General features: G+C 50.5%; 1 protein-coding gene across 2 annotated transcripts; it reads left to right on the forward strand.

Moving 5' to 3' along the window:
* Positions 1–225: 225 nt before the first annotated feature.
* On the forward strand, positions 226–10,000 carry Tbc1d21 (TBC1 domain family member 21). Of its 2 annotated transcripts, XM_020165617.2 has the most exons (11): positions 226–285; positions 2,694–2,801; positions 2,921–3,024; positions 4,943–5,037; positions 5,638–5,748; positions 5,834–5,934; positions 6,897–6,993; positions 7,306–7,406; positions 8,610–8,726; positions 9,548–9,631; positions 9,968–10,000. In XM_020165617.2, exons 1-11 carry the CDS (start codon positions 226–228, stop codon positions 9,998–10,000), a joined length of 1,011 nt encoding a protein of 336 aa, XP_020021206.1. The 2 variants fall into 2 exon arrangements, with proteins under 2 accessions (XP_020021206.1, XP_020021207.1); XM_020165618.2 differs by lacking the exon at positions 2,694–2,801.
* The last annotated feature ends 2,280 nt before the right edge of the window (positions 10,001–12,280 follow it).

Genomic DNA, 12,280 nt, shown 5'->3' on the forward strand with positions numbered 1-12,280 from the left:
CCTCTGAAGGTGAAGGCACCATGTTCCAAGGTCATTGTGATGAGTTCAAGGGGCCTTGTGACACAGCTGGCTGGCTCTGTTCAAGTGGGAGGGGTCAGGAGAGGTCCAGTTCCACTTGGGAACGCAACTCATCTCCTAAAAGGAAGATGAGTTGCTAACTAAGTCTCGCTAGGGCTCCAAGTAAGTTCTGGTAACAGGGTGTTCTGAAGACAGCTAGCAGGTGCCATGACCACCCTCTCTCCCGAAAACAGCCTCTCTGCCAGGCGATCAGCCTCCTTCATCCTGGTGTGTGCCCTTTTTTGTTTTGCTTTGTACAGGGTCTCCCTATGTAACCCAGGTTGGTCTCGTACTTGAGATCCTCCTTCCTCCGATTCCCAAGTGCTGGGATTACAGGTGTACACTACCTCACCTGGCTGGTGCATGCTCTTCGTTAACTCTTGCCTCCCTCCCTAGCCTCTGGTTTGCACTGGGACTCTTTTCCTCTGCTGGGTAGAAAAGCTAGACTGGAGAAGTAACAGAGAAAGCAGATGAGGGTTGATTGTACCTTGGTCTTTATTATCAGCACCAACAACAGGACAAAACACCCACGTCCATTTTTACCTTATCTGGAGATCTGGAAGCTACTCTTACTTTTTCTTTATATGTGTCGTTCCAGCTTTGTTGAATTTTAGATTTGCAAGTTCACTCCTTAAAAGACTGGCAAATTTTCTGGTGCTTTTGCCAACAATTTCAGCTGCCATCAGGTGGCAGTAACATTTTTATTAGTAGGTGATTCCAAGCCCAGGTAATGAGACACAGCTATTCTTTAGAAACCAGCCTCAGTCACAAAAATTTTCGGCACGGTAGTTTTTTCCAGAATCATAATAACCAATGATAATGCCTAAACGAATCTCAAGTCTCATTGATCGTAGTGATTAAGAGAGCGAGACGCAAAAAATACACAATGAGCACCTCAGTCCCTGCGTTTTAAATGCTTTTGCTTCTAGATCATCACCAGGCCTTGATCTGAATTTTTCAATGTCTTTCTTCAGTTCTCTGAGCTTAGAGAGGGCTAATAATAAAACAAAATGAGTTGTCCGCAGTCTCTGGTGTGTACAACGATACCTAAATGCTCTGTTTACAGGCCATTTGTTAGCTCAGCCCTCTGAGGAAGGTGATATGATGGTCTTTGTTTGATAAACAAGGAGACCGAGGTACAGAGACGAGTGACTTGCTGGAGTCACATAGATAGTAAGTGGCAGAGTTGGTGTTTAGGTCAAGGCAGGGGGCTGTGAAGTCCGAAGCGATTCTCCAAGTGTGGAGATGGTCACCAATGACAGTGACAGGGCCTGCTGTCAGGGACACCCTGCTTCCCAAGGGCAAGCCAATGTCAAATGCCTTTGTGCCTACTCAGCCCCCTGTGTCCTATTTTGGCTCAGAAGAGAGAGCGTGTGAGAGTTATTAAAGAGCGTTATTAAAGGGGCCTGTGAGCTCTGACTTTTATTTCTGTGCTGTTTTGTCTCTGATACCTCTTGGTCCATGGACCAGCAGCAGCATCTGTCCTCTGGGAGCCTATGAGGGAGGTTCATCTTGGGCTGTACCCCACACTTTCTGAATCAGACTCTGTGTTGAGAAGTCCCTTGAGTGATTTGATGCAAATTTAATCTTGAGTCATGCGTGTACATATTCAAATATTGAGGGGAAGTTGGGGGTGTGACTGCTCAGCTTCTGGGCTGTTTTTCATCAGCGTGACTGTCTGTCTGCAAAGAGGCATTTCAAGATACCTTCTTTTCAACAGGAGGGGACACCTGAGAAAGGGAGGTGTCTTCTTCTCATCCAACAGGATGCTTCACTCCGAATATTGTTTTATAAGCACTTCAAATTGCTTTGCATGCAAGGCACTTACCTCTCTCTCCCTGCCTCCTCCCCAGCCCCCCATCTAGACTGGAAACCGTTCCTTGTGACAAACTCTTTTACATTTCCAGGAAAAGATAAAATAGAGCACATGAATGTGTCTAATGACTGCTTATCTTACATCTTCCATTATCAAAGCAGTACCCATTATTATGAAAAAATTGGAAAAATACAAGAAAAAGAAAAAAAGCCACTTACATTCCTATTATCCAAAGATAGATAATCACTGTTGTTTTTAATGGAGGGAGTTTTTGTGCTAGCTTTTTCAGTCTTTTTCTCTAACAACTTTTTCAGGTTAATGTACTCTATGTTAGAGTTTATGTGGCATGGTTTTAGTAATCCATGATCAAACGTCTAATCTGTGAAGACGGGTTGTACTACGAGAACCACATAGAACCAGAGAGTACAGTACATAGAATACCGAATATCTAATTTTGCATCTTGTTAACATTTGTATTTTTCCAGATTATTATTCATCCCTTATCAACATCTATTTCTCTGCTTCACAATATTCCATCAAGCATATAAACCACAGTTTACTTAACTATTCCCTTATTATAGAACATTCAGCACAGTTTTCATTCTGGGAAATAATGCACAGTGAAAATGATTACACATGCAGGATTTTTTTTCTACCTATGTTCAGTAGTTTCTTCAGGGTAGATTTCCAGAAGTGAGTCAGAGGCTGTGAGCTGTGATTCCTATTGCGAAGTCCAGAGTGTATCATCTCAAAATCACCCTAGATAAAAAAGAAAAGCCAAAAGCCCCTCACAGAGGGCTAAACTAGCTGTCCTTGCCAGGTGAAGAGAAAGCCACCCATTGACAAGACAGAATGGGATAGCTTCTTCGACGAGAATGGTCACCTAGCCAAGTCACGGGACTTCATCTGTGTGAACATCCTGGAAAGGGTATGGTCCCCAAACTACTCTTGGATTTGCTTGGGAACTGGGGGCGTGGGTGCGCGGATCCCTTTGGGTCTTCTTCTCTTTGGAAGGCCCTTGACCTCCTGCTTCCCTCCCACTGGCAGGGCCTGCACCCCTCCGTGAGAACAGAAGCCTGGAAGTTCCTCACAGGCTACTACTCATGGCAGAGCTCCCAGGATGAGCGGCTCACAGTAGACAGCAAAAGAAGGTAGAACATTCCAGATCCTCTGTCAGGAGGGGAATGGGTGGTGCTGCAGTGGCACAGCGTACCCACCCCAGCCAGCAGACGTCTTTTTCCCCTACATGGGCTTCCCTTTCTGAGTTCAGAAGGCTTCTGGTGCCCAGTCCTGCACACAGCTGGTGCTGCCAGGTTTGGGCCGACGCCTCTTCTCCAGTTCCACTGACCAGCCCAGCAACTATAGGCAGACACTGGTTCAACAACCGCTCTTCTTCCCTTGGCTCCCAATCCCCACCCTTCCCTAGGCCTGTGCGCTCTACCACTGCAGGCCCTGGAACGCTTCTTCTACCTTCTTCCCTGGGCTCCATGGCTGAGCTGCCTCCTGGATCTAAGCTTTGGCCTGCCTGCACAGCCCACATCTCCTTTCATGCTCAACATCCCCAGAGGTGTAGCTGGTGACATTTCAATAGCACAGCCTCTCTTCCAGTGCCTCCCGTATCTCAGCAACCCCATCCCACACCTCACATCCAACCATACTGCGTGCCTTGCAGACACCCCGTCTACTCAGCCCCAGCCCTCTGCTGGGCTGGTGCACACCCCTCTGCTCTTGGTTCACTCCTTCTTCACACTCTGGCCTCCCCTTCATCTGCCTCTCAAACCCCACCCTTCCTTCAAGGTTCTGATCAGACTTCTTCTAAGCTAGTCCTCCCGGATCTTCCAGGGGACCAAACGGTGAGGCACTTTAGTTCATTTGGACAGCCCTGAGTCTGGAAGCTGGGTTCGAATTCCAGCACTATCATTTACACCCTGAGTGAACTTGCTTGTGAACTTCCCTGTCAAAGTCTCAAGCGCCGCCTCTGTGAGATGGAGGCAATGATACATTTCACAGAGTGGTTGTAAGGGCTGAATTAGAAACTACGGGCACCATTCAGAGAGAAGTGGCTAGTTTTGGTGAGGTAGGTGGGAACATTTCCTTCCCTAAGCCACAGGCTGTTGGTTGGCAGTTCTGCTAAGACCCCCAGGGTGATGAGGCTGGAGCCTGCCTCTTCTCTACCAGGCTGAGAGACCCAAAGGCAGAGTCCTCCCTGAGTCACCTTTGCCTCTGGCCTGCAGCAGGTCTGACCTGTCCATGTGAGAGCTCAGGACACACTGGCTGAGTCGGATGGACCCCACCAGCTGGGGCCTGGGGCAGGGGCTGCACCCAGCCAGGATGAGGAAAAAGAATTCCCACACAGGGCCCACAGAGGATATCATCCAGGGCACCTTGGGAGTCCTGAGAGCCTGAGGAAAAGCCCTTTGGTGTTAGGTCACCTGAAGTTTTGGGGGCAGAGCAAACAGACTGTATCTTTCAACAACAGATGTTTCTTCTCTCATGGTTCTAGAGGCCAGAAGAGCAGATGAAGGCACTGGCTTCCCCTGAAGGCTCTGGGAGAAAATCCTTCTCATCCTCCAGTACCTGGAGTCTCTAGGTGTTCACTGGCATCTCACCCAACATTCTCCTCTGTGTCTCTTTTAAGGACATTTGTCATTGGATTTATGGTCCACCGAGAGAATCCAGAATGGTCTCATCTTGTGATCCTTATTAAATTACATTTGCAAAGACTGTTTTCCCATAAGGCCACATTCATAGGTTGTAGGGGTAAGATATGGACATGCTTTTTGAACTAATCATCCTACTGAGCACAAAATATGGTCTTGACCTGTCCTTCCAACTCAAGCATACATTCCCAAGGCTTGATGCCACTGCAGACACCCAGTCGTGGAGTGGTAGGGCCAGGGTTCCAGCTCAGAGTCAATGTGCAGGTACACATCAGGGAATGCAGGGGTTGGCACGGGCTGAGATGAGGGGAAAGCCCCAGTGGGCCAGGCTGCTAGTATCTTCCTGATGCTGAGTTTTCCTCCCATGAAAGGAGGGCCACCTTGTTCAGCCTTGATGCTGTTCTCACAGGAAAAACTACCAAGCCTTATGCCAGATGTATGAGAAGATTCAGCCCCTGCTGGAAAACCTGCACCGGAACTTCACAGAGACTCGGCACAACATTGGTGAGCAGCGCTGAAGTGGGGTTGGACAGAGTGGAGGGCTGAAGACATCCCTGCCCCTCCCTGGCCATTTCCAGGGACAGGTGATGATTCTGAGGTCCTGGGAGCTCCCTTGACTTGGGCATGGAATTTTCTCTGCCAAACCTTGGTTAATCCACCCACCTGTGTTTCTGGGGCCCCCTAGATACTCAACACTGTTTCCTTGACACATGCTACTTTTGCTGCATTCTTTCTCTCTTCTTCCCATGATTGAAATAGATTGGATTTGAATTAGACAGGGAAGGGTATTTCTGGAAAAGGATATGCATTGGTCAAAGACTTGTAGGCAGGGGACTGGAGGTGTGGCTCAAGCAGTAGAATGCTTATTTTGCAAATTTGAAGCCCAAAGGCCCGAGTTTAAGCCCCAGTCCCAAGAAGAAAAAAAAAAAAAAAGATTTGTAGGTGGGGAGAAACCCAGACAGCTCAGGTTGTGGTAAGGAGTTGAGTCCTGGTCCCTCCCAGGATGCTCTAGGACCTGCCCTCTTGGAGTGGGGAAAAACTCATCTATGGGCTTCTGCTGGAGATGATCTGGTGCCACCTACCTGTCTCTTGCTCCCAACCTAGCATATGACATCCAGAAACTGTATGACAAAGACCCGCTGGGCAACGTGCTCATTGATAAGAAGAAACTGGAGAAGACCCTGCTCCTGAGTTATGTCTGCAACACCCAGGCTGGTGAGCCTAGGGCTGAACCCCAGCCTGGGACCTGGCCCCTCCTCCCACCAGTTCCTCCTCACTGAGCCTCCTCCCTCCACACCAGAGTACCAGCAGGGTTTCCACGAGATGGTGATGCTTTTCCAGCTCATGTTGGAGCATGAACACGAAACCTTCTGGCTCTTCCAGTTCTTCCTGCAGAAAACGGTGAGGACCAGGCAGAGCTCAAGGACCCCCAAACCCCACAGGGGTTTCACATCAACCCACAGGACTGGACAGGCACTGGCAGCCTCAGCCACTCCCCCTCCAGTCCTCAGACTCTGGGTCACAGAGGCTCCTAGTTGGGGGGGCTCACAGGGGGGGCAGGCATCAGAGTCCAGAGGGGTAGAGTTGATGCTCTGGGTCCAGTGCTCACTGTGACCTTTGATGGTTTCCTCTCCTGGCCTTTCCCTCCCCAAACACTGCTTTCCTCCCCGCCAATCCTCTGTGGCTCCCTAGGCCTCCAGAATAAAACCTGATAGCCTTCGCAGGACTTCAAGGCCTTATCTTTCATCTTATCTTCTATTGCTCCCTCCTACACTCCGGACACACCAGGGACTCCTTGGGACCTAGTGTCCCCTACTCCATCCAGGCTGAGGGACTTTGAAGGCGTTGCTCCCAGGAACACCCCTCCCCTAGGAAACTCTTTTCTCATGACCTGTGAGAAGCTGCCCAGATCCCCTACCTTTCCCTCCACCCCGTGCCAATGTGCAATGCCCTTTCCTTATCTGGGTTGGCTCAGACCCAACAGTGTGTGGTGGGGTGATAACGGGGCTCATGGAATTGTGAATCATGTTTGAGACATGTTCAGGTCCTTACCCACTCCTCCTGCAAAATTAAAACGCATACAGACACATAGATGGTCACCCAGGTTTGCACACATGTATTAATGGACATCCTTGCACACACAGACTACACAGACATAGGCATAAATACACAAGCATGTGCATGCGTACACACACAGACACCCCTGCCCCCCCCCCCAGACTCAGCCACAGACATGGGCTCAGCCTGCAGCCAGACACTCAGCTGCCCACAGCTGGGGCTGAGGGAAGCAGGGCTGGCTCTCTGCTGCTCTCAAGCTGAAGAGGACTCAGTCTCCCTGCCTCTCTCCCCTGCTCCCCGTGCAGGAGCACAGCTGTGTCATCAACATTGGGGTGGCCAAGAACTTAGACACGCTCAACACCCTTATCACCTTCCTGGACCCCGTGTTCGCTGACCACCTAAGTGAGTGTTTTCCTCTGCTGCCACCTCACACCCCACCAGGACAGGCACAGGAGGGGCCAGGACCAGACATGGCAGCTGTCAGTGGGCATGGGGCAGGGGCTGGCTCCATGGAACTTCTGTCCAGGCCCTGGGAGGAGGGTCCATCTGCAGGGGCCTGGTGTCTGCACTATTGAACATCGGTCCCTAACAATCTCTGTGTGCAGCTGGAAAAGTAGCAGCCAAGGTTTTCATGTTTCACATGAGCTGTTTGTGGCGATCCATGTTTCCCCTGACTGTGGCTTCCTGGGCGGGCCCCTGCCTCTCTCCCCACAGGAAGGAAGGGTGCTGGAGTCGTGCAGTCCCTCTTCCCCTGGTTCTGCCTCTGCTTCCAGCGTGCCTTCAAATCCTTTGATGACGTCTGGAGACTCTGGGAGGTGAGACGCTCCACTGAACGTGAGCCCCAGACACTTGGGACAGGCCCCACCCTGGGCTGGCAGAGGCTTCAAGTTGTCCTTGCCTCCCCCTTTTATTCCTGGCTTTGAGTGGATCTCAGTGGCTTGGAGTATTTTTTGTTTTTTTAATTTTTGGGGGTGGGTGGGTCCTGGGATTGAATTCAGGGCCTCAAACTTGCCAGGCTGCATACTTGAACCATATCCACAGCCCTTTAGCTTTTAGTTTGTTTTTTAGATAGGATCTCACACTTTTGCCAGGGCTTTTCCTACCTCTGCCTCCTGTGTAGCTGGGATCACAGGCATTCACCACAATTCCTGGCTTGTTTTTGAGATAGGGTCTTTCCAACTGGCCTCAAACTGTCTCTATTTCCTGAATACCTAGATTTACAGGCACGAGGCACCACACCCAGACCTTAGTTTGGGGTTTTATTAGGCCAGCAATCCTGCTCCCACCTTTTTGGAGGAAGCTGGAGCATAATTTTGTCCATCTGTTCTTCTGATACAAAGGCCCAACCAGCTGTGCCATCTGCAGGGCAGTCAGCTGCCTGTGCTGTAGGAGGCCAGGCCTGCAGCTCAGCTGCCTGCCTGCCTCCCTGCCATTTGCTCTCGCTCCTCAGCAGCCCCTTCCTCGGCCTTTCCTGACACAAGAATGCTGGCTGCTTTCTCTGGAGAACGCAGGACACACATAGCCATTTGACCACAGTCCCCAGGGTCATCAGCTGGTGACCCTTGCTGGGGGGGTCATCAGTCACCACGTCACTGCCCTGCCCCTGGGGCTGCCACCGTATACAGGAGACCGGCCTACTGGTCTCCATGCCCAAGTCTACTACAAACCCTAGGCATTTGGGGATACCCCTGGATTGTGGAGCTCCCATCAATCTTGCTTTGGCAAAACCCCATTAACATACTACAACCATATCCCAGTCTCTCCTTGACCCTTTTTCCTCCTCCTCCTCCTTCCAAAGGAAGGAATTCCCTGAGGCTTTTAGCTCTGAATTCCCCAGTAGCCAGCACAAAGCCCGGGGGTACCCTGAGCGTTTGTCTGAGCAAGCGAGTGAGAGAATGAATGAATGAATGGGGCAGCAAGGCCAGGGATAGCTGGCCTTGACACATGGTTGGTGGGTGGCTCACCATCTGAGGGCAGTCTCAGGCCACAGGGCCCAGGCTGAGGCTGCCCGCCCGCAGGTCCTGCTGACCGGAAAGCCCTGCAGAAACTTCCAGGTGCTGGTGGCCTACAGCATGTTACAGATGGTGCGTCGGCAGGCGCTGCTGGACAGCATGAGCGGGAACGCCATCCTCCTGGTGAGCACACTCAGGCCAAGCCCCCATCGTCTCTGCAGTTCTGACACCTCACCCACCCCTGGCTGCAGGTGCTGGGGCTCACAGTGTGCTGGGCTTCCCTGTTACCTTTGTGGGGAGGGTGCAGATGGCATACTGAGCTCTGGGCGGAGGGCTTTTAATAGACGTGAGAAGCCCACTGCAGAGGCTCTGCGATATATTATAACAAGTCAGCCCCTAAGGAAACTGAGGCCTCGAGTGGCCTAACCATTAGGCTCTACTGCCTTGCAATAAACCCCTTGCCCTGGGACACTCCTGTGGTGAAAGAGCCTCAGGTTTTCCAACCTTTTTGTTTTTTAAAGCAGATATAAAGTCTTTCTTTGAAAGAGTTCTGGGGCTGGCGGTGTAGCTCAGTGGTAAAGTGCTTTACCAGTCTCTGGAAAACCCTGGGCTTGATCCCCCAACAACAGGGGGTGGAGAGAGGGAGGGAAGGAGAAGAAAAGAAAGGGAAAGAAAGGCTGCTCCAATTATAAACCAAATTCTCCTTAGAAGCTCCAGAGGTATCTGGTGGAACCCAGGACTTCCTAAAGTGTCCTCCCAGTGTGAAAGCTGTATTTACCATCTCCCCCCCAAAATATAAAATTGCACACACCATGCCAGTCAGGTGTAGAAATCAAGTAATCACAGATTACTTCTGTGAGTAGCAGGCCTCTTCCCATAGGTCTGCAGGCTGTGCCTGTGCCCAAAAGTGCAGGGAGACGTGTGTGCACTAATGCACACACGCACACACGCACATGCACACACAAACGAATGTGCACACACACATGTGGGCATGTCCCTCCCAGGCTTGCAACAAACTCATTGACCTTGATGCTGACGAGCTGATCTCTGCTGCCTGCATGGTTTATGCTGAGCTCATTCAAAAGAATGTAAGTTGCCCAATGACTTCTTCCTTTCCTGCCCCTACCCACTCTTCAAAGAAGCCTTCCCTGGCCTCCCACACCCAGCCCATGACAGGCACATCCAGCTGCACAGCCCCAGTCTGGGCCAGGTTCTTGGCCACCAACTCATGGAAGTTGCTCTGCGTGGTCTTCTCACTGTTCACATGTGGAGCTCCTCCTCCTGGTTGATTGTGCTTCCTGGGCTCGTGGCAGTCATCTTTCATACCTTGTATCCTTCCCAGTGGGTCTGGTCACAGGCCTGAAGCACAGGCAACAGACAAATGTCTGCCTACCTCACACTTCCGGAATCTTCCTCTTCCTCAGGTTCCTCAGCCATTAAAGGATTTCTTTCTCTGAGGACACCAAACCCACAGTGGACAGATGCCCTCAACAGACAAGATGAAGGTGGTCCTTGGCCATACGGTCGGGATCAAGTCTGATGGGATGTTGGGGTGAGGGTGCAGGAATACAGTCACAGTAGAAACAGCCTTTGGAGTAGCAGTTTGTGGTGGACAACATGCCTCCTTTGACATTGGATTTGGGGGACACGAGGACTAAGACAGGGATATACAGTGAGAAGAGAGGCCTGCTGGTGAGCAGACCACCTCAAACTTAGGGAGAGGTCACCCTGGGCCAAGGTAATGGGATCAGTCACTCTTCCCCTACTGAAAGTTCTGCAAAGCCTCACTGGATCCACATCTGGAAGCCAATGTTTGGGGTGGAACCAACTCTAAGCCTTCCAGACTTGTGGAAGACAATACTGAACATACATCACAAGAATTAGTCTATACCTGGGGCTCAGATCCTGAGAGAAGACTGACCTGGCCTCTGTCCCCATGCCCTTGGTCTCTTATCCTCAACACACCAGTCACACAGAATTAACCTGCTTTTCCAGGCTTCCCCACTGTCTGTGGAAGGACCACTCCAACTCTCTGACCAGCAGGCAGTTCTCTTCTTGATTTCAAAGCCCCCATCACAACTGCCTCTTCACCCTTAAGCCTTTCCAATGTTTCCTTGAGTTGAAACATGCTTTCCAGCCTTCCTCAGCCTCTCCCAAGGTGGCAGTCCACTCTTGCCCAGGTAGCCAGTCTCCTTGGGGCAGAGGCACAGCCCACCTACTTCCCCAGGCCATGCCCCAGTCCCAAGTCACCTGCCCAGTTTGTCCCAGGCTCTGAATGGCCTCCCCACATTGCCCTGTGGGCAAACGTGGTGATCAACAAGAAAGGGCTAAACCTACAGAGGGTTAGGGCTGTCTGTGTGCATAGAGTTGCACAGCAATGCACGCACACACACACACACACACACACACACACTGCCCAGTGACTACACTTTTCAGGAGGGCTGCTGGTCAGGCAGAGGGATCCATTGGTCCTTGGGGGTCTGTTCCATTCTCCCACTGTCCAGCCAACCATGCCTCTCCTGCTCCCTTCCTGTCACTCAGTAACCATCTCTCAGAAGGCACCAAGTCCCCAGTTAGTGTCCTCCTCTCAGGTGATCATCTTCCATTCATTGCTGGTTCTGAATCTCTTAGCTGTTGTCTTTGCCGGTAGCAAGGCTCATGGGAAAATTCAGGTACTGTGTTCTCCTTATCTTTATGTTCTCAAGACAGTTCATTCTCCTGTGTTTATATTTTGCCAAAGAACCACACAGAAAAAGACATTTATTGGGAAGAGAAGAGTTGATAGAAAAATGGGCTTGGTATTGTCTCATGGTTCTTTCAGCCTGGTGGCCTGTAACTTTTTGTTGGGATATGCACGCAATGTCAAACATCTATTTCAAAACTAAAAAATTCAGGAACTTCTAGGTCAATGATTTCCAAACCTGCTTTTAAAAATCACTGGAGCCCCATTGTAACATAGTTGTCCCTGGACCCCTGTGGATGAAGTTTGGGTGGAAATCCCAGAGCCCTCTCCTCTGTGATTCCCCCTTGAATCTCACTTCCCTGTAGTCCTTACAAGGATCTTCTGGCCTACTGGGGAGCCAATCTCTGTTGGATGTTAAAGATGAGGTGGCTTAAGCCTTGACACTGACCTGGTCCAGGTTCAGATAAACCCCGGGTGGTGAGGTGATGGATGTGGAGATCTTAGAAGAACTGAGCCTCCTCTGCCACCCTCCCAGCCCAGTAGACTCAGATTAAGAGCTTCCCCTCAGGCCACCATGCATAGCCTGAAGCCAGCGCAGGTTTCTGTCACTTGTTTTCTCACTTATAGAACAGGTTTCTTTTTTCTAGTTCAGGGACAGAACTGTAAGAAGCACTGGAATCCTAGAGCCTAAGTTTCCCTCATTATCAGGACTACATTGGTCTACATAGTTTATTTCAGCACACTGAGTATTGTCTTAGTGTGTTCAGACTGCAATAACAAAATACTTTAGACTGGCTAACTTATAAACAAATATTCATTGCTCATTGTCCTAGGGCCTGAGAAACCTAAAATAAAGGCAGATTTGGTGCCTGGGGAGGGTTTGCTCTCAGCTTCCAGCTGATGCCTTGTTGCTGCCTCCTCACTGGTAAAAGTGGGACAATGCAGCTCCCTTCTACCTCTCTTAGAAGGGCACTGTTCCTGAGGTCCTTATGACGCAGTCACTTTCCCCAAAGTCTACTTCTTAATGCTATCATGGTGAGCATTAGGTTCCCAC

This window comes from Castor canadensis, chromosome 19, assembly GCF_047511655.1.
Source record: "Castor canadensis chromosome 19, mCasCan1.hap1v2, whole genome shotgun sequence".
NCBI classification, from domain to species: Eukaryota; Metazoa; Chordata; class Mammalia; order Rodentia; family Castoridae; genus Castor; species Castor canadensis.

Excerpts from the sequence above, each read along its gene's own strand:
- Tbc1d21 (XM_020165617.2), top strand. The coding sequence starts at position 226 with ATGACCACCCTCTCTCCCGAAAACAGCCTCTCTGCCAGGCGATCAGCC. Across the intron at positions 6,994-7,305 it reads CGTGTTCGCTGACCACCTAA|GAAGGAAGGGTGCTGGAGTC; the intron begins GTGAGTGTTTTC and ends CTCTCCCCACAG. Across the intron at positions 9,632-9,967 it reads CTGAGCTCATTCAAAAGAAT|GTTCCTCAGCCATTAAAGGA; the intron begins GTAAGTTGCCCA and ends CCTCTTCCTCAG.